Source organism: Malurus melanocephalus, unplaced genomic scaffold (genome assembly GCF_030028575.1).
Source record: "Malurus melanocephalus ecotype Western Australia unplaced genomic scaffold, MMel_1.1 scaffold_61, whole genome shotgun sequence".
In the NCBI taxonomy this organism is placed as follows: domain Eukaryota; kingdom Metazoa; phylum Chordata; class Aves; order Passeriformes; family Maluridae; genus Malurus; species Malurus melanocephalus.
The window spans coordinates 2,711,234-2,734,230 of record NW_026623293.1 but is presented as its reverse complement, the minus strand read 5'-3'; the positions used below and the strand labels follow the sequence as shown (position 1 = coordinate 2,734,230).

The 22,997-nt window shown below is 37.9% G+C and overlaps 1 protein-coding gene across 5 annotated transcripts in view; it reads right to left on the bottom strand.

The window, feature by feature from the left end:
* Nucleotides 1–22,997, bottom strand: part of ABCC4 (ATP binding cassette subfamily C member 4) — a 146,459-nt gene that overhangs the window by 120,996 nt on the left and 2,466 nt on the right. For all 5 annotated transcript variants that reach the window (XM_057366223.1, XM_057366224.1, XM_057366228.1 and 2 more), the window contains exons 2-6: nt 12,135–12,245; nt 9,819–9,939; nt 8,948–9,172; nt 5,388–5,477; nt 4,049–4,212 (exon numbers count right to left, since the gene is read on the bottom strand). In XM_057366223.1, the coding sequence (XP_057222206.1) occupies nt 4,049–4,212; nt 5,388–5,477; nt 8,948–9,172; nt 9,819–9,939; nt 12,135–12,245 (711 nt within the window). The remainder of the gene's footprint in view (nt 1–4,048; nt 4,213–5,387; nt 5,478–8,947; nt 9,173–9,818; nt 9,940–12,134; nt 12,246–22,997) is intronic.

Sequence of the window (22,997 nt, the reverse complement as noted above, 5' to 3'; positions counted from 1 at the left end):
CCTGAAGAAGACAATATCTGACCACTTAGCATACTCATATTTATTAAGTTCTTGCTTTTACTTGTAAAGACGATTCCCATAATTCTAATTGCATTAAAGGGTTTTCCTGAAGATCAGTGTCTTAAAGTTGACACATGGCAGACAGGTTTGGTACATTTGTATTCCCAGTTCTCAGGGAACTGTGAGTTGAACACATGGTATTTTTTAAACAACATATTTGTGTACCCAAAAGGCCACAGATGAAAACATTCACAACTATTACATTTAAAACTAAACAAAAATCAGAAAATTACTTCAAGAAGAAGATTTCAAAATGCTGAAACAACCACCCTTGTCATAAGGCTCTTTTGATGTTGTTAGAGCAACTGGCTGCATTTGTGACTTTCAAGATTAACTGTAGTTGAAACAGATTACTTAGTACATGAGCTATAATTAATTACACAATCTAGACACAGTTTCTTTAAAAAATAAATACTATTTAAGCATTAATTGTAATTAACACTAATTTAAATATGTCTATTTTAGTTCCACATTATATTTGCACTGGTGCAAAAAAAACTGGAAGTGTATGTAATTAATAAAGTCACAATTTTAATTAGGAAAAAAGCTTTAAAATTTAGAAGCCATATAAGAAATGCATAAATCATGCTAATAGATCCTATTACAATTCTGAATTCATTCATGTAGACAAACACTTTGCACACAGCAAGTTATGTCAGATCATATTTTGATAAAACATACCTTTACCTGCTAAATTACCTCTTTTTGCATATACCAATGAAAATTAAGATTCAGAGATCATTAAAAAAAATCAAATCTTTTTAGAAGGGTGAATGAACTTTGTCAGCTTAACCTGTCCCCTGTAAGATTTCTCTGATACACTGGAAGAAATCTCCATATTTAAAGAACGTAAGCAGAAAGAATTCCAAGCACCTACTCGTYGTTTTAAAAAAACTTCTCAGCACCAGCATTCCATAAATGTTAGAACGGCTGAAGCAGGGTATTAAAAAATATTTATACAAGGAAACTGACAAAAGGCATTTAGAAACTTGGCCCTAATGCAATCATGGATTCTTATTAATACTGAGGAAAATTACTTAGTCTAAACAAATCATACTGACATGGRAATTAAATTATGTTTGTTACTTCATCTTTTCCTTTTTCAAAAAGAAACAGTAACAGAAAACTAATTCCTTAYGGAATGTAAGAGTTTCTTCCCCATATACATGCCACCACTGTAAAAGGCAAAATTTAGCAGGTGTTGTTCACGTCTCCACAGCRACAAACAATTCTCACCTTCAATCTTGAAAGTAACCTAACTTCCAGGCTTGGTCTCCACATAATAGGAAGGTTAAAGACGATAGAAAATAATAAAGTTAAAATCTTTCTTTTTCTGAAATGGTGTGAATCAAAAAAAGCTATAACTCTAATAAATCGATTTTTCAGTTTTCTTGCTGAAATGTCAYCAGAGTACCCATCTGTGCACAGTGGGTCATAACACCATCCTCTTTCAAATTGCTTTAAAATGCTCAAGAGGTTGGGGGAGTGGTCTTTTTTTTTGATTCTTTTTTTTTTAAGTTACACTCCCCCACTCTGCAATAAGCATATTTTGTACGTACATAACAGAAGCCACAGGYTCAGTGATATTGTATAATGGCTTCAAGTACACAGACATGCTGCACATTGATGTAACTTACAGCAGAGAAAGGTATGTCCCCAGTTTTAAAAATACTAAGCTCAAACAGATCAGTGCTCACACAGCATGGTAAGAATGCAACAAGAAAGAACCTGAAAATTCTGCAACTCTCTCAGAAAACCCCTCTATGATACTAAGAAACATTCCAAATTAAGYAAGCTGCAAAATTCCTTTTTGCTTTCACAAGGCATATTTGGTGGGTCTGACACAGCAGTTAAACGTAGTTTTTATCTTCAAAAAAGGGACTTTTATTGACAATACTATAGTTGCATAACTAAGCAGCGAAAGAGTTCAGCTCTTGTGAATTAGACACATATAAAATGGTCTTCAGACCAATAACTGAACTGTTTCTCAAATATTAGATCATGTGTATTTTGCAAAACTTCTTGTACTTGTGCAAGTAAAAGCAATCCTGCAGAATACAGTGGATACTGTTCCACAGGATACTAAATCCATATCTGCAAACTCCTGGAGCATTGAAGCCAATGGCTGCACCATGAACTGGTGTGCATATGTGTTTACAAGGCTGAGTTACAAGTACAATGCTGAATAATAGCWCAAATTAGCTGCCACACCGAGCGTGCTTGGATTTTAGTAAAAGCTTTAATCCTTAAATTACTTCTTCATAGGCTGATTTCCTTAAATCCATGCAGATTCCCAGCAATTGCCATGTGAACATACTCATCGTTACAGAGCTAAAATCTATTCCAGTTTTACCATTAACTCCTTCTGTTCACTGTAACTTCTGTTCACAAATAAAACGATCCGTGCAAATGGTGACAAGCAGAAGTTTTTCTGGTTAACAAATTCTTTCCGTTGCACTGCATCCAAACAAGTGGCTGCTAATGATTGGGTAAAAAACCCAAAACACCATTACATTGCCACTGATTAGTTTTTAAAATACATGCCTTCAAGACAGAGATTTTTGTCACCCTCTTGTCTGACCCTGGACAAGTCCCTTTATCTCTTTGTGCCTCAGTTTCCCATYTGTAAAACAGGGATATTAAAGCCTGCCATCATAGATAAGGCACTAGCTAAGCAGTATTTTAACTACTGACTCAAACCACAGAAACTTAGAACTAATAAAAAATAACAATGAAGTAGCTTGATACTTATGCACATATATTGTATGTGCAGTGAAAATACATACCTAAGAATATATTGAAAGTGTTCTACAAACAGGTTTTATCAAAGAAAAAAAGCCCTTAGAATTTGACAGAGAACTCTGAATGGATCATTATTTGAGAAATAGCCCGTGAACATTATTTGAGAAACAACACTTGAACATAATGACTGAAAACTACCACACTGGTTACAATAAAGAGAAGTCTACAGGTTGTTTTTATTTTATTTTGTAATTCCCCAGCTCTCTCTTCATACCCAGCCAAGCAATAGCAATGCCAGGCTCAGTATGCCTGGAAATTTGTCTTGAAATACGACTTGAAAAAAAAACAGTAACTCACTAAAAGAAATTTAACTTATCTAAATAAATTATCCAAGCCAAAAGGAACCCATTCAATAAAAGATGCAAAGAAAGACGCCAAACACTCCTAAGCACAGGTGTACATAGAAAGGGAAAAGAGAAATATTTCCATTTAGATGCAACAGCCATTCATAAAGTCATAACATAAGTCAAGCATGATTAATTACACAAAAAACAGAAAACCTGGAAGCAAGAACTTACCTCAACAATCCTATAAGAGGCAAGACTCTTTGAGTTTTTAGGACAAAATTACAGAATAATGAAATTGTCTGATAATGGAAAATTACTGCAAACTCTTATCTCCACAGCCTAGAACCTTACAGTTGGAAATCTCATAGCTGGCGTTAAAACGACCATCATAAATTTTTCTTCCCTTCCCTTCTTTCTCAGTTCCTTCCCCTTTTTTCTCTCTGCATCTTAGTCAGGGAGGAGAAAGAGCAAGATCTTTGACCAAAAAACTTCCAGAACTTTCGGCTGCAATTCCTTTATCACCGCAGTAAGTCAAACAAAGTAGGGCTGACTGCATCACCTTTGGAGTGACCACTCCCTAAGAATCACTGAAGGAAGGAAAAGCTCAAGTTACACAATTCTACACCACAATCTAAAACAAGGCAGCTACAGAAATAGTCCTACTCTTCTAATGTACTAGGCAATTAATGAGTAGCAGGTATTTTCAGAACATTTGGAAGACGGACCACTTCAAATCCATAATCAAGAATTCATACACTTATCAACTATAAAAAATGTTAGCAAAGCTAAAAGACAATACAAAAGACATCGCCAGACACAAGCTGATCCTCTGCCTCCATCCAATATGCACATTTTAAAACCCAGCACAGAAAATAGCTACAACACCTACTCAGCCTTACCTGAGGGAAGAAAAAAGCCTCCCAATGCAGGTCTGCACAGGAAGAAGAATAATCAGAACTGCCATTCCTGCAAGACACGATGGGCCTATTTCCATCCAGAGAAGYGCTGTTACTGCTATAGCTTGAAGAGGTCCAGCCCACAAGAAGTGCAAGAAAATTGTTACCTAAACAAATAGTCAAGAATCRAAAATTAGCTTTTGGTCTTAGCTAACAAATTAAACCCAAGAAACATTGAGGAAGTACTTCTGCCTGTGCCAGGCACTCAAGCATCAAGTGAGAATTTTGTACCAGATCCAGAGATGTAAACCTACATGGAGGTGTACAGAAAGTAAGAGAATTACCACACTGATTTTGTTTTATATTTATGTGCCAACATTTCTCTGAGCTTTCACAAAACAGCAGGAAAATATTTAAGGGGAGAAATATCCACTCCTATGTTGCCATTCAGAGGAGCCTTAAAAGGTACGCCCATGTCACTCCTATGAAATTCAACCAGGCCAAGCGTAAGGTCCTGCACCTGGGCTGGGGCAATCCAAAACATAAATGCAGTAAAATGGGTGAAAAATGGACTGAGAGCAGTCCTGAGGAGGAGGACTTGTGGTGTTGGTGGTTGAGAAATTCAACATGAGCTCTCAATGGGAGAAAGCCAAACATATCCTGGGCTGCAYCAGAAGAAGCGTGGCCAACAGGCCAAGGGAGGGCGTTCTCCCTACCTGGAGTACTGGTCCAGCTCTAAAGGACACAGACCTAGTGCAGCAAGGCCAGAGAGGACCACAAACATAAACCAGAGAGCTGCAGCTCTCCCCTGCACCTCTCCTTTCAAGAGACACTGAGAGAGGCAGGGCTGTTCAGCCTGGAGAGGACAAGGCTCTGGRGAGACCTTACAGCACCTTCCAGTACCTAACAGGGGCCTGCAAGAGAGCTGGAGAGGGACCTCTGACAAGGGCAGGTASTGATAGGGCAAGGGGGAATGRGCTKTCAAYAAAACATTTAATTCCTAATTAAATATTAGGAAAAAGTTCTTTACTGTGASGGCAGTGAGACACTGGAACATGTGGCCCAGAGATGTCATGTATGCCCCCACCCTGGCAGTGTTCAAAGTCAGGCTGGACGGGGCTATGAACAACCTGGTCTAGGGGAAGGTGTCACTGCCCATGGCAGGGAGCTGCGACTAGATGATATTTAAGGTCTCTCCCAACCCAAAACATTCTATGTTCAAGAAACAGCTAGAAGAAATGTTCATTAGAAACRTATCATCACCAGTTTTAAATGAAACTTTCTTAATTCCAACCCCACGATTTCCTCAGCCCCTTGGAAAGGTCTGTAAARTAGTTCTTACCTGATCAAATTTGTTCACATCGTTTGACAGAAGATTTACTATTTGACCAGTGGTAGTTTTCGCCATAGCTATRTTACTGAGACGAAGTGCCTAAAAAAGTCAGAACAGGCTCAAATTATCACAGCTTAGAGAGTCCAGTACACCTATACACAGAAGACTCAATACACAAATACAGTACCAGGGCTAAAGCTGAAGGCACACCTCAGATTTTTCCTAAGAGTATTGGGGCATAGTGAGAACCTTAGATAAAATCTGGGTTAGACTAAATACTCTAAACAAAGTCCCAAAGAAAAGAGTATTAACAAAAATGTCAAGGGAAGGACTGAGAATAAAAATGCCCTAACTATCTTCATGTCTAAAGTGATTAAGAATGGGAAAATACCAACATAGCAAGYCATTAAAACTAAGCCAAAGAGCTGTAACTTTCCATGTGCATTGTTCTCCCCCTCACTATGAGCTTCTGTACAAAACAGGAACAGAAAACTCCACCTGAAGGCCAGATTAAAGTCAGAACAATGTTTGGCCAATTGCAAGAATTCTGTTTTGAAGGAGTTATCTGACCAGAGAGCAAAAATGCTCAAGTTACTAATTTTAGACTATTTTCGCAAATGAGTGTCCCTTTACAAATCAATAACTCTTGAAAAATAACATTTCTGAATTACATAAAATGAAGTTTAGCAMATGTTATGAAAAACAAGAAGAGTAAATATCAAGTATTTTCATAAAATAGTTTAAAAGTTAGTCAGTAGAAAATAGTATGTGTTTACAAAATAAAAAATCATATCTGGACATAGGCAGTCTGAACCTTACTGCAAAGAACCAAACTGAAATTGCTTGGTAAAATACCAATAACACACTCTGCTTCCTTCTATACCTGCTAGAAAGAAAACACAGGTTTGCAACACAAGTTATAAAAATGTACAAAACATGTTACATGTTTTTCTGCACAGGAATAGTTCATTCCTCAAAAATACTTTGCATTTTTAGGCATTGCATATCTAYTTCCCCCTCTCCAAACAGTTATTACTAAGGCTCCTTTTTGACCAATAATCAAATCTGAAAARCATTGATTATTTCAAAAATACTGTTCCAGTATTTTCAAACAAGTAGAAGAATATCAGCCATCAAAGCATTATTCAAAGCATAATTTCAAACAAAATTGCTTACATTTCATGCACTTTACTTTTGTGTACAAAGGTATCGCTAATCAAAGAGAGAATCCCAACCCTAACTTCATTGGAACCAGCAGGMAGACACTTTTAGAAGTCCACTAAGAAATTCCTCCGACATTACAATAATAAATCTAGGATAYGGGGTATATGAAAGACCAGATCTAGTTATTTGAGAAAATCATTGCTTCACTCSCTGTATTAAGTCACCTGCTTCTCACACACCTGAAATCCTCCAGATAGCTGCCTGCACATAATGATGCTGCAGGACAGACATCTTCTATTTTTATCTTCTAGTTTCTATTGTGTTTGCTCTGCACCACACATTAAGGTTGGTAAGCTCTGAGAACAGCTGTTAGAAATCCACAGACCATAATAACAGAAGTTCACATGACACATATTTGGAGCAGTTTCCCATCAGGATGTGCTTACAGCACCTCTTGTACAACAATCTGCTGTCTGAGGTTCACCTGAGCCATCAAAAGACTGCACTGGCGTCTTGCTAATGGTCCATGGCCTGAGTCTGTCTTGGACCTGCCACAAAATCACCTTTCTGACTTCTTCCTAGCTATTTCTACACAGACAGCAAAGCCAGTTTCAGTATGATCCTGTGAGTCCAGTTCATGTTGACCAAGACAGTCTCAGGAGGAACCACACAAGCATCTGAGCCAAAAGGAGGGTGCTCATCTGTGACTGATTTGTTTCTCAGGGAAGAGAGCCATTCCCATCATCAGGAGCAATAAAATTTCAGTGTTTCCCCGCTGTTCTTCTTGGTTTTGATTCTGGTTTTTTGTTTTTTTTTTTAAGTGAAATAAGCTTTTCATTTTCATGACTATGAATGGATCTATCTCAACTGCAAAGTAGTAGTTTTACTTTCATAACCGATTTCTACCAAAAAGTCCTGTTTTGGCACCTTCCTCTTTCATTATCTGACATACAGAGCAGAGGAAAACTAACTCTATCCCAGCTGAAGTCAGTACACTGACATCAAAGAGTTTTTAAAAGCTAAGTCTTAAAAAACAAACCCAAAAAAACCCACAAAAATCAGTTTCCCAAAAGTAGCTTTGATTTCRAAACATAACATTTGGAGTCATGAGACGGATTTCATTTTCTTTTTTTTTTTTTTACAAGTCTCCTTGTAAAAAAATTAGCATCACTAATACTTCTTACTGGTCACAAAACATCTTAAGAGTTTGAATACAGGATTTTTCCAAATTAGATTTGAACTTTCCAGGAAATGAAAAAGGGTCTAAAACTTAAGAATTCTGAACACTTGATTATCTCAATTAAGAATGCTCTCTCATCCAACCTATACTCCTTGCAAATCCAAGGTTTTATTTTCTACAGCAATTAACAAACTCCACAAAAGTGCTGGTAAATTAGCACCCAAGTTTCTTTCAAAAGTCTGTATGAAGATAAAGAGAAAATATGACCTATTTATAAGCAGCACATAAYGAAGACAAATTATTAGAAAGGCTTGTCAGTGTTCTGCTCTAACCTCAACCCTCACCCTCAGGAACAAACATTTAGGCCTAATGGGCAGGTTAATGTTCCATTTAATCCCATCTCTAGATATAAAGGTGAATATTACAAACAYTGCCAAGCTTCTAAGCCAGTATCAAGTCAGCAACAGACACCATCACTATGTACATTTTCATTAATTTTGTTTTGATAATCAGTTTGGTAAAATAATACCTTAGAGAGATGTTCATGTACAAGAAAGTATTGTGCCATGTTAGAGAGAAGTTCCCAGAGGATCATTTCCAAGGTATCAAAAGAGGAAGAGAACAAATGTCTGTATGAAAAGCAATCACCACTTACAGTGYGGACATTTTCAGTCTCCTCACTTTACTGCTTTGTCGAAAAACTTCACACAACATTACACTATTAACTACAACAGGGGTGGGGGGAAAACTGACAGCAAAACAATTCCCAGGAGACTGACAGTGCTGAAGCAGATGGGTGACATCCAAGCATCACTAACTCCCTTGGGATCAAACTGCAAGGCTGAGTAACTGCCAGCATTCCCTGGGAGCTCTGCCCTGCTCCTGCTCTATGTGGACACCTCTTAAAGTTCCACCAGCAATGGGGAGGGAGTCCTGTCCAACAGCAACAGGAGGCAAAAAAGGCAGCTCATCCTTGACTTTAGGGCTATTTAACTCACCACCTTCACTAGGCAAGAGTCATGCTGTCATTCAGACACCTTGTCACCAAAGAGAAAGCAAAGGCACATGTACACATGTAAGGCCTGACACGTTACACACACATTAGGTCTCTACAAAGAACCTCAATGGAATTGCAAGCATGAGCATCAGAAGTAACTGCATTTTTAAACTCCCCAAACGAAATAGCTGTCACATACAAAATACAGCTGTGAACAGGTTTGCTTACCTTCCGATAAATCATGTGGCACATAGCTACCCTCAGCTTCATGCCAGCCCGCTGTACATGATAGAAGTATAAGTGGTGCATTGTAGCCAGAATAAGCGTGCACACAGATAGAGCACCTGCGTAGCAATATGCAAAATTCAAAGCTACCTCATCTGAGGCATCATAGTTTTCAAAAAAACTAATAATTTTTCCCAAAAAAATTGGTTGAACTATTTTGAGGGTTTCCTGAAAGAGAAAGAAGGGGGGAAAGTATTAATAGTTTCATATCGCACCATGCTAAACAAGTCTGTAAAGAGGCAAACAAGAGCCCAGGTTTGCCATAAGTCATATTCCTTATTATTTTGTCTTTATTGTGCTTTAAAATGTGAAGCCAATTTTTATCAACACATAATCMAAAAGAAACATGTTCCACATTAAAATTTAGTAGAACTGTAAAGAGAACTCYCTCAATTACCAAAAAACCCTTTGATGTATAAAAATTGCATGAGTATGTATAATGCTTCCATTTTAAAAAATGACACGTCCTTTACAGCCATTTACAGAGAAAAAAAAAATTCTATTGAGCACTCCACTAAGATCCACAAAATACAGMTAAACCTTACAAAGCCAGTCAGTGGTTTGCAATGTCTCAAAAATAATGCATTGCAATCAGCTCTCTGTTCCACTACTATAATCCTGTAGTTATGACTCAATTTTTCAGTCTCTACAARGCTGTAGCTCTGTTTCACACCTTTCTGACACAGTACATGAACATTACCACGTTCTCTGAGCAGTCCAGCATGAAGTCACCAACACATATGCAGTCTAAGAGAACAAGTTTCACATTGCYATTAGCCAAGAAGTATGTTCTGTGACATTTTACACCACTTACCTCAATCATTGTGAAAACTCCAAAAACTAAATAGGACTTCCAGTAACACAGAATAATGGCTTTTGTTAAATGTGGTGTTTTTCCTCTCTTCTTTGCTTTTTGCACCTCCTTATCCCAGTACCTGACAAACGAAGTGCAAACATGTTGAGAGGACAGAAGGAAAATCACAAGGCAATTACCTAAAATAAAATACTTTCAGACTTGCAGCCAGATCAACTTCATAAAATTATTTTTTTTTTAAAAGAAGGAGTTAACAGATAATCATGTCTTCTCATTCACAYAAACACTTAGTACTAAATGCCTATTTGGTCTTGGTGAATCACRAACAATTCACCACTGTTGACTATTATCACCCTTGACTTATTTGCTGGGAGGAAGCCTTCCTTTGTTTCTTCTCCTCTTATTTCAGACAGTCACTCACCTTAATAAAGAGCCTATTACCATGTAATCTCCTGACCATGGACTAAACTGAGGCAGCACAGTGTCTTTATCTATCCACTTTATCTATCCATGCTCTGTGCTTCCCCAGAGACTTTGTGATGCCCAACCCTTTCTCATGTGTGACCYTTTCTTTTTTCTACCACATGCTTTGATGAAGATTTTGTCACCCAACACTCTGCACATCTCTCTGAAGGTGAGAACTCATCAGCAGAGCGGCAAAGACCTGTTACCACAAGACCTTTCTGTTACCTTTTCTGCTCACAAGTAAGACACAACCTACTGCTCACATAAAAATCAAAGATTGTAACAACAAGCATGATTTTAACAAGAAAATATCACAAAATTGTGATAGCAGTGAAGCAGACTTCTTAAAACACAGTGTCAGACACAATACTCCCCCTTTCTTCTGAAGGCTAAGTGTTTTCTGCCAAACCTCTGACCTTGATAGCTTAAGGGGTGAAATGAGTCTAAGRCATGAAAGCCAATCATTTTGCAACAAAGCACTAAATTTCAAAGCATATAGATAAGAACACATTTTTATTTTTACCCTCTCTTTTTTTTGTTACAAGAATTACAGAGTTACTGTCTACATGCTTTGAAAACAGAAATTAAACTGGGTTTCTTGGCTCAAGAGAAAAACTACTTCCTTAGGCAGCTATTTATGAACTATGTTCTCTGCTCCTTGGTCAAGTACACTAAAGAATAAAAAACCACTCTTTTTTTCTTCTACCCTTTCCTGACTCATGCAAGTGTGTGCTTTTACTATAAGAATCATTGGAAAGAGTCCATCTTCCCCTACAGCCAAGTCCCTGAACTGTTTCAAGACAGAACCGTGGAATCTGACAAAGCTCCCCAGCTACAAAGACATTAAAATCCAATGAGCTTATTTATCACTTAATGTGTTCAATTAACTTATCCAGAGCAGGATGACATCAGACCTGGCCATAATCTTTCGTTTTTTGATTCTTTTTGCTTCTTGAGGAGTCTCTCTTGCCAATAGAACTATCAGTAAAGTCCACCTGCTCTGCCTTTGTTGTACAGGCAAGAAACAGCAAGACCACACTTAAAACAGAGACCATCTTTCACTAGGAGACACTTCTTCCTCTAATTACATTTAGCAGAAGACTATCTGAAGACAAAAATCTTCTCTGTTGCAAGATCCAAGACAATTTACACAAACAGTTATTATCTGAAGATATTTCACTTCTCTTATATATAGATTATAGATCCTCCTGGGTCGACAACACCCTGAACTGGCACACAGACCATGAAAAAGTATTTATAACCAAGTAAAAACACCTCCTAGATGGAAGCTTTTAGCTATCCAAGGCATCTTTTCCACTTTACTAATGAGCAGAATATTTTCAACATATATTTATAGACACACATATATAAAGGGTACACAGCTGTCACTTAATTCAATTTGCACTCTAAACAAAAAACAACAAAGAAATAAAACCTAAAACTTCTTTTCTMCACTTTTATAAAGAGCAATTTGAACTTTCCACAGCTATTTTACCACAGGCCAGAAGACTCACACATTTAAGAAGGATTTCTACCACTACAGTTGATAAAATTGTTGTCTTTTYCAAGAATTCTGCAAAGCATCAAATTAATTATAAATGACATAATGGAAATACTCTAATGCACCTCCATTATGCATAACTTGAAAAAAATGAAAAAATTGCTATGGTAAACAAGTTCTCTTAATTCTTACTAGTCTTATTCTTCAGCATTTTGAACCTTGTTAAACTTTATAATAACATCTTTTAATTTTAGAAYAGAAGTAAGATTTTTACCTTCACCAGCATTAATACAATAAAAGAGAACAACTATCCCTTCCAACCCAATGTATTCTATGATTTTTCTYCTTACCACTGCAATTCCTCTCCAAGCTTCTCTGAGGAATCTTCTGGCAGCACTTTATACATATCATCTTCTTCCAGCTTCCGTTTATGGCCAATAATAAATAAGGGATTCARCCACCTAGTTAAATACAAATTGTTAGTAAACTGATCAGCAGAGTAAAAGAGTAACTTCTTTATATATTAATTTATTCTTTTACCCCTTTCTTTCCTCCTCCTGAATCATTCAATGTCCATGCATTTTATTGCACTTTTATTAAGTGAATTAAGTGCACCCTATTTTGCACTTCCATTTCCTAAATCTATTTATGCCCTATAGCACTTTACCGCCAGGCATCCAGACAGCCAGCATAACCCTTCTTTGCCTTAAGGCAAATGTTTCTTTACACTCAAAGAAAAATAGCATTCCTTCAAATATCTAGGAAAAATACAGAACTTAATCCAACTATTAAAATATGACAGCAGTAAATAAAACTGTAATACATACTAAAAAGCATATTTTTTGTAACATTTACTTGAGTAAACTAGCTGTTGTTCAATTGCCATCTTGACAAGTATTAAAGGTCAGTAATTTAAAGACAATCACTGAAATGTAAAAATGGGTAAATAATGGATTATTACTGTATCTTACTCATGTTTGGAAATATAAACAGAAGCACACTGACACAGTGTGCAGGTTCAAAAAATGAAATACTGTCTAACAGCTCAGTTTCCCTAGTGGCAAGATTCTTAAAAGCTCAGTATAAGAGCACTGTGAAGATAAATTATAATAGCAATACTGGAGGTTTGTCAAAATACACTGTATATTGTTAGCTCAAATAGTACTGTCAGGAAACACCAAGACTAGGTTTTATGCACCTATATCCTTCTCCAAGCCTGAAATGCATGTCCGAGAAGTCCAAACAGTCACACTCCACAGAGCAATGGTTGTATGGCATAAAGCACAAAAGTGACCAAGCTCTCCATGAGATGGAGAAAAAGGGAATGATACAGGCAGAACAGGCATGGGAACAAGGGACTTAAGGAACTTGCAATTTTCCACTTGCTCTCTCTACTGAACCCGTGGTATTTTGCTTCCAGGAGGCATGTGGATTTTGGCTCTAGGGCTTATTTCCTACAAGTACTATCTCAACTGGTCAACACCATCAAAATCAAGAAGTCACGGTCMAATCTGTTTTGGAAAAAATACTCTTGCACTCAAAGCAAGCTTTTGTCTGATCTCAACTGCCTGTGAAAGTTCGTAACTGCTGCTTAGTTTCTGATACTTAATTATTCCCCAACTTCAACTAAACAGTTCTTAGAAGAGCACATGGTGTGCTAGGTGAAATTGGATTCTTTTCTGGAAGACCTACATGTGAGAATTCAAACCTGGGGGGTTTACAATGAGAGTATTTATTTATTTATTCACAACCACAACAGCGGTTATGAATACTCATCACCTATCTCTACATTTCTTGCTCAGGCATGTTCCAATTAAACTTTGCATATTCTGGTTTACAAGAAGGTTGTTGGCTAGTTTTAGAGAGCATGGATGGGCAGGCAGAACCCTAGAGAGGGCTCAGAGAGTTTCTTCAAAGCTAGGACTGTTGTAAAAACCTTTTTCCCAGGCTCCACGGCACAAGTGCAACTAACAAATGGGATTATATAGGGTTTTTCCTTCACTACTTAGCATGTTAGCACAGTGTTTTTGTGACTCATTCAAAAAAATAAGTCTCTATCCTTAGAGTAGTACCTTTGATGACTAACAGCCCTTTTTAAGCCCTTGGAGTGAGTACTGAAGATTTGTTTATGTGAGCTGTTAACTCCTAAATGTATGTTAAAGGTACAATTAGAAACAGAAGTACTTGTCAGACAAGTCTGCTGCTTGGACTTTATCGTTAAATAGCATCAGGGCCCAAATCAATATCACAATTTCCCCACAACTCCTGACAAGAGGTCTCAAACACCAACTGATCCAACCAGCAGCAGAACTTCTGCCTGGTTTGACACAAGGAATCTTCTCCACTGAAACATTTCTTCTTTGGCCTCAGTTCTTGCAGGTGACCAGAGGTAAAAAGCAGATATGAGGCAAGTAACTTCAAAGTCATTCAAATAATTTCTGCCTGCTGCATGAAAGAGACTCTGCTTGCTCCAGGACAGACAGTTATGGCAAAGATCAGCAGACTTCAGCTGACTCCTGAGGCCGATAACAAGTGTAACTCCTGCTACATCAGTACTAGCCTATGAYGTACCCATAAAGAAATCACAGAGCAGCTAGAGTAAAAGTTATCTTTCTCCTAGCATGACAATCAGGATGATTCCTTTCAGATAAATACAGGAATAAATCCTTCTCCCCTCTGCAGAAATGGTTATGAGATTTTGCTGGCTACTGCTGCCAAGGTGGTGAAACAAAACTGGTTCTGACATTTAACAAGGAACATAAATAGGATATTATTATAGAATCACAGAAAGGYTTGGGTTGTGTCAGAAGGGATGTCTGGAGGTAAGCTGGTCCAATCCCTGCTGCTCAAGCAGGGCTGCCTAGAGCTGGCTGTCCAGTACAACGTCCAGACAGCTTTTGAAGATCTCTAWGGAGACCTCACAACCTCTCTGGGCTCAATCACCTTCACAGTGAAAAAGCCATTCTAGATGTTCAGAGGGAACYTCCTGTCACTCAGTTCTTGCCCCATTGCCCTTGGTCCTGTTCCTGGGCRCCACTGAGAAGAGCCTGGCTCAGTCCACCTTGCATGCTCCCCTCAGGTATTTAACTGCATGAATGATACCCTCTTGATCTTCTCCAGGATGAACAGTTCCAGCTCTCTCAGCCTTTCCTCCCAGGAGAGATGCTCCAAACCCTTAACCATTCTTGTAACCCYTGGCTGYGCTCTTTCCAGTATGYCCATGTCTCTCTCGTACTGGGGACCCCAAAACTGGATTCAGGGACCCAACTGTGGCCTCAGAAGCGCTGAATAGAATCTTGTGCACGTAGCAGAGAACACAGAGGAAAACAAAAGACACTTCAGAAATAGACTTAAATATACAGTTTTAAAAAAATAAAAACAATGTTATTAATATTATTCAGTGGAACACCATTCCTCTATTTATACTTTTCAAAAAACCACAGGCAGGCAACACAGGAAGAATAGTGGAACCATGCTTCRGCTGAAGGCAACTGCTCTATCCTGATGGCATTTGATTCTGCACTACAGCCAAGAGCAGAAAGTGCTGACCACAGAGCAGCAGTCCACRTGCAAAGTAACCAGCTGAAAGACAACACTCTCAAGTGTACAGACTGTAAGAGCYATCCAGTTTATCCTTTGTCCTTAAACTCTCAAAACAACCTACTGATGATACACCCACCTCTGCTGAAGTCCTTATGGTTTGCAGCAAATCCCTTGTCCCCCCATCTCCACACCAATCACTGCACCTTCTGTGACTGAATTTGAAAAATATTTAAGTAGCATATGAGAGATGATAATACAGTTAAAAACTGCCAGAAGTCTCAAGGATGTAGACTATTAGTTCCAGTGAGACCCAGTGCAACTTCAGGGTTTCTCCCTTTTTTCCATTAGTTAAAACCATAACATTGAAAAGAGTAATATATTGCACTACAACCTCTATGTTAACATTAGAGAGGGCAAGGAAAACMAATCCATAGTAAGCAGCAAAATGTGGTAATTAATTTTGTGTCTCATTTATTACAATGGACAACATGGCAAAGACTCAGCACAARTCTACATTTCTGTAAGGCTAAGGAAAATAAATTTATAAAAAGAAACAAAAAATTAAAAATCACCAACTGTTGAGCTTTCTGATTAGTGTCCCTCAAAATGCTCATCTTCAAGAGCTACTGCTATGAACATCTCAGAGAGTACAAAAGCTTTTAACAGTATGCTGTTTTACTGCAGAGTGTACTTGAAGACCTTTACAAGAAGGTGAAACATTTTTCTTAGTCCTTGAAGGGCCTTTATCCCAAAAAAGACGTCTGCAAACTCTAAGTACGACAAGAAGAGTTCAAGTGTCACCAARTCCCTGACGCATCCTGAACTTTATGCTGGAAGGCCTACTTCCAAACACAAGACTCAGCACATGTTCATATTCAGTCATTAAAGTAAATGTTTCCACCCGAATGCCACATGCAGATTATGCCCTGTGGAATTCTCTGCACTCACAGCAGAACTGACACCAACCTATTTCACAGCACCCGCAGTTACTCAAGTGACACAGTGGTAACAAGCAAACCAACCAAGCCCTTCTCTTGCCTGAAGGCTCAGTTAAATTAGACTGCTRTCACAGGACTGTTAGAGGAAGCAGACAAATAAAGCAAGGGCCTACATAAAGAACACCCCTGAAACCCCAATGTAGCCATAAAGGAAGGCTGCTCATTAGAGTGGTAGGTCTTTTGTCCAAATGAAGATCACCTAATGCTGATCTCTTCAAGAAGTATTAAAAATCAGCATTTGTTATGAAAACAGAAGCTGTGCAAACTGCATTATTATTTAATAAAAAAGCTAAAATAATAAGCTGAATTTAAGAAATGGAGGAACTRTATCGACAGTCATGCGAACTCCTCTCACCCAAGTGATGAATTCAATACCAATCTATTTTACCAGAAGAAAGACAGGAACAACATGTTGGGGAGGTAAGACTTCACTGCTGWATTTCTTTCTGAGGAAGCTGTTAAACTTAAATAAAAACAGGACTACTTAGTCACTGTCTATACTTCCCCCAGGTACCTACCCATTTGCTAAGAATTTTGAGTATTTTTTTTTCTCACACATAACCTCATTTTAGTTACTCCTGTTTTAGAATATAGGGTTCACATGATGCTTTTCGAAGAGCTWAGCCCAAATTCTTCCCAGAATGATCTACGCATAAAAATGTGAGTATCTGTAAAAATCCTGAGTACCTTGTGTTCTGCTGGGAATGCCTCTGTTCTATCAAAACGATTAGCTGATCAAAGACACCAGTCTGGAAAAATGCCCAGAATAAGTCCCTGTTACTGCCAGAGTACTGAGGTTGACCAGGAATAAAGATTAAAAAAAATAATTTTAAAAATCACTCTGTGACCTGGTGCAAACCCAAGAGATAGCCAACTGCAAAACAGTACATCACTGTTCTGACCCCAAAAAGCTTTTCACCTCTGCAGCAGTATCTTGGGCACTGATAAAAAAAGAAAGTGATTCATTCCTGAACCAGCAGATACACAAAGACTATAATATAAACATTCACTTCCTGCATTTCCCTACTCCTGGGCCCTGACATTACACACCCTTTAAGATTACAACACAATCAACCAGCCACAATTTACTTGGTTGCTCGGGAAAAGTCCAATTTTTACCAATTGTTATCAGAGCAACTCCACCAAGCTTTTGGAAAGCCTCTAAGACTTGCAACAAAAGCTAAAACAGTGTTTTCTTACCCTCCCAAGTCATCCCATTCTTCAAAGGCAGCATGTAAAGAAACAGATTCTGCTATCCAAAAGGCAGGTTCATTAAGGCTAGTCATGCTATTCTGCTTCATATAGGAAATAAAATTTCCTAAACAAGAAATAATAATTTCCTATCAACCAAGGGAAAAATACATTATGGTAGGTTTATGAAAATAATAGCAGTGTYCAGCTCAACTGGTTCATTAGTCCAGGGATGGGACCTGCTGTACCCCTGGATTTGTATCATGCCCTGCTTGCAAATACTCAAGAAAGTCCCATTCTCACACTGCAGAGCAGGCTTGCAGAGCTTTCTAGAAACCCAAGTATACACGGCAAGTTCTTCATGAACTGAAAAAGTTTGTCAAAAAACTTTTGAACAAATCAGCCAAGAAGGATTTKCAATTACATTACAAGGCTGACACAAATAAAAAATGTCCTAAGATCAAAGGACGTGTCTGTTGGGGCCCTGGGTGCAGCCACAAATCTCAGTTGCCTTGACAGCCCCACAATAGTCATCCCACAGTCAGTCACTTGCATATTACAGTACTTTCCTCTGCACAAGTTCAAAATTTTGTTCTCCCCAGTTTCACAATAGCTCCTGCTTTACCACAGGACAAGTCAGGAAAATCAGACTGATTTTTTGATTAAGAAAATATTTTCTTTATTTGTAATAATAAGTAGAAGTATAACTTCTGGGTAATTTTACAGCACCCAGTCAAAGCTGCATCCGGTGTACCCTCATCAACTAATTCCTTAAAGAGGTGGTTTACAAATGGCATTTTCCCCATTCCTCTTAAGCTTATTTGTGCATTACATTACAAGCATCATCTGTTTATACTCAATGTCCAGTTATTTTTCAACAGTTGCACAGGAGAGTCTTTGTTTACTCAAATTCTTCCATAACACTAGGATTTTGTCTCCCTTGAGCAGCTTGGAAGCACTACTTCAACTACTAAGCTGCAAAGTAACACACATTTCTTTCTCTTTAATCACTTACTTTGGAGATGGCCTTTCTGGTATAATAAATGGGGTTTCCTCACAGGCCTTTTGGGAAATAATGCAAATTGCTTATTCTCGCCGGTTTACTTCAGCAGTCTGCCTGCTTCATTGTACCGTTTATTACCCACCTTCATAACATTCTACACCAGCAGCACTATTCAGCACTGCTATGTGCTTGCTCTCAGTCTAGAGGAGCACTGCTGGCATGATGGGATGTACAGAAAGAAGGACACACACACTGACAGTCTCCAGAGTTATGCTGAAATAATTCATAAATATGCTAGCAACTGTTAGTAGTCATTATGTGATTTTTTTTTAAATCCCCTCTCTATTTCACATTACATCCATTCTCGTTAGTAAGCTGCCTTCTCCCATTTCCTCTTAAGAAATGCAGTCATCCACAAGTAATAAACAGAAAGTCTGGTATTTCTTCAGATGCTTTTTCAATTGGTGTTTTGGTTGCAACTTCCCTTTCCAGCTTACTGTGGCTTGAACAGCAGATTCTCTCATTGCTCACACAACGAAAAAATAGGAATACAATGAAATTACTTCAAAGCCATATTAACTCAGAAACACCCTTCAGGCTTCTAGTTTCAATACCAACTGTATTAACCTTTGATACTCAGCTCCATCTCATCTTCCGAGCTGCTGCTTTTCCACAGCACACTGTAAGCAGCTAAGCTGCTGAACACCCACTTTCTGATGCTGACAGTAACACAAGTGGTATTTGACCACATTTATTGCAGGCTGTTCTCATGCTGTTCATCAGCCAGGTACGAAACTACCTTATTAATCCAACATATTTCCTCATATTCCAGGTGGCAAGAAGCAGCACAAACATGGCAAGAAGAAGGGGGGAGCATACTGCAATTAACATTTTCTGCAAGGCCTAGAAGCAGGGAACAGAGGAGTGCCATTACCTGTACCTGTGGAATTTCAAAGACAATCATTAAAATATCGATTTCAAACCCAGCATCCACATGCCAAGAAAAATAGCAAAATACCAAAGGTTTGATRCAAAGGTCTGAAGATTGTGACTCACAAAAATAAACTTTGGTATCTACTCACTGAAGAAGGACCTAATAGTGGCGATTTCAGTATGAACATCTTTTTGACAAGCAATAGAAACAGGGAGAATTAAAATGCCCTGTAAGCTCAYACTGTCATTACAAGTGGTTGGGTGCTAGGGATACAAAACAAATAAAATAAAATAGATGACTGGTCTTTTTAACCTTCCACTCCCAAAATCAAACTCGGTTATCTACCTCCTTCATTATACATAAGGCCTAGTTTTCTAGAAGCAGGATAGGAAATTATTTTTGAAAAAGAAAACAAAAACAACAGCATGACATAATCCTAATTTTGAACTTTTGCAGGAATTAAAAGACATTTTCTCTCATAAATTATAAAGCAGGCTTTACATAAGCATTCCAAAGGCAAATAGTCTGTGTTTCATTCTGCTCTAACAGTTCATCTAATTGCATATCTAGGCACAGATATTTACAGTAGATAGCAAATGCTAACATTTCAACAGTTTATACACACTTGTTGTAATCCATATAATCTATTTAGCACTCTTTACCCACATATTTTAACTTTACTAGCTCATAAACAATATTTTTCAAGTATTTTCTTTTGCATAATACAGCCATCTTGCAAATAAACAAGAAAAACTTAAAAATTAATGCAGTAGTTCAAGAGAACAAATGATACAMATTTGACTGCAATATCTGATAAATGATAAATTAATATCTGATAAATGAACAAACAAGGCATTATCTTTAAAAAAAAGTTGTCTGTATCATCCTCAGTCTTCTTTCAACCAGAAGAAAAACAGAAGCAGACATGATTTCAATCTCTGGGTACAGAAAAAGTGTTTTCTGTTTATCTATACTGAAGATGCTTACATATTTCTTCAGAGTTTCTTATAGTACCGCAACTGTCCTGCACCAAGAAGTCAATAAATTAACTTAAAGTTAGCTACCTCAGAGATCTTTATAAAGTGGCATCATCACCAGCAGTTTCAGGCATTGACCATGGAYGGGAATTCACTAATTATCAGGCAAGATCCCAGGCAAGTCACAGAGCCTGATGCTGCCTGATATTTTCATGTTAAATAAATGTAAAATCCTCACACTCAAATCTATTCAACTGACACAGTAAAGAACACAAACCAATTTTATCAGTGGCACTGCCAGAGTTCAGTTGAAATATTCAAGAACAACARTGAATTCTTTCCATAACTTCTTTCAATCCAAGGCAAGAAACACTTTTGTAGACAGACCATCAGGCAATACTTAGACTTACTGAGAAATCCAATGAAATCACTCAGTGGCCTTTCCAATTCTAAGCCATGGGGTGAGAGAGAAGGAAGAAGTTAAATAGGGTGTGTAGCTATTAAACGGYTATAAGAGAGATGTGTGACATGACTGCATTTGGTCAGACAAGCAGCTACATATAGTGTAGTTCTCACTGAAAATCCTGGGATTTACATGTCTACGCTTACCCCATTCAATTCACACTTAAACCCAAAGATGCAGATTTTTTTTTTACTCTTCTCTCCCACTGCACTTCACGCCAGATCCATGAAGAAGACTTAGTGGTTTTGTCATTCTGCCTAAAGCACACATGTAGTAAGTCAAAAACAATGCTGCCAGACACTAACAGGTAATGATAAATCAATCACTGACTTATTCTTTGGAATAATAACTCCGTGGATGCCTTGGAGCAAGTTTTCAGATCGCGTTTTAATGCTGTTACTGTAATGGCAATTGCCACATGTCAAGTAATGATGTGAAAAAGCATCCAGCCTGAGGATGATGACAGTATTCCATGCTCCAAAAACCCAAGGACTTACTGAGTCATGTTGAGTCTGTGACAGGTAAGTAATTCTATTATTATTAAAACCAAATTATAAATTTATATGGAATTTAGAAGGACTTTTAACTTCTTTTACTTCTCTGCACAAAAACRCTGGATAATCTTTCCAGGGTGTTCCAGCTTGCCCTCCTTCTCATGTKGTTAACAGGATAAAAGTTATCCAGKCTTTCAAAWAATTAATCRTAGCCTATATTTTGCAACTTTCCACTAAAGTGGATTTGATGTCCAAAGAGCAGAATGCACAAAAGTTCCACTGCTGTATAGGAAAAACATCTTTAATAACTCAARGGAACAAATGCTCTAAGCAAATAAAGATATGCTTCCTATTTATTGAACATGTAAGCTCAAAGATGAGATAATAGCTAGAAATGAGAAATATTCGTACCATCTACAGTTATTAACTTAACAATCCCCACCACCCACATCTAAAAAAAAAGATCCAAAAAGTGCTATTCTCAACTGCAGAAAGCATGGGGGACTATAAGGTTCAGTTCTGAAACTTTCTACAACTGAATAGCTGTTTAAATGTGAAAAACACTGGACTGAATTCTCTCTTCCTTGGACAAACCTAAAAGAGAAAGGAAATCCTCTTATCCATCCTTCAGAGCCCTCCTTCTCTGACAAGCTGAGTCATCAATTAAARAAACCAAACAAACAACACAGATCAAGTAAATCAGAAATACAACCAAGCACTCCAAACTATAACTGAAAATACCAGCCAGGGCTTGAAGAGTTTGGTGAGCATGAAAACTTGTGACCCTGAAAAGTCAAGAGTTACTATCTGAAACATCCAGAAGACCAATTTGGGCTTTGACAAACCTATGTTAATATAGATAATTCAGTGAAAGACATGGAAAACAAGAATATTTTGCAACTGCCCCGATCTTCATACTTCTGTCATAAATAGTTTTCATTCTTGTAACATTACACAAGGGATGCATTATAAAAGTAACAATATTAACACACAATCCAGATGCTCTTCTTTCCCATGAATGTTTAATGTTCATCAAGCTCATACTTGCCARAGTCACAACCCAAAATCAAGAAGACAAGCTTTGAACAATGGGAGAAGAATGTCTCTTCAGCCTACACACTCATTACCTGAGTTTTATAACTCAATGAAAACATAATTTCTTTTCTCCCATGAGATTGATCCTATTTGCACCGGGCAATAACTGARGCTTTCATTCTGTATTTTTTATTCTGTTCCTCACAATGGCAAAATTGCACTTTTGGAGAAAAATATAAACAAAATAAAAATAAAAAGGACCTTTGCCCCGCTACCTGCAATGGCCCTCTTTTAAAAAACTACCTACTTTTCCCCCTTATTGCCAACAAGCAGTCAACACCTGCAATATGGAAATCAGAGCAGGCACTCTCGAGCAACCAGAGGRTGGTGACTGCTGCTACTCACAGGATGGCCTTCCTCAAGCACTGTTTTCCCAGCTCTCCAGATGAAAACATCTCAGAACGTCCTGCATGAGACAGCAGCTAAAATGAAGCTGTACTCACAGGGGTGTGAGATGCTACACTTTCTGTAGAAAGGGAGAGTAATTCCTGGAGCTAGCCTTAAAATCTGCTTTA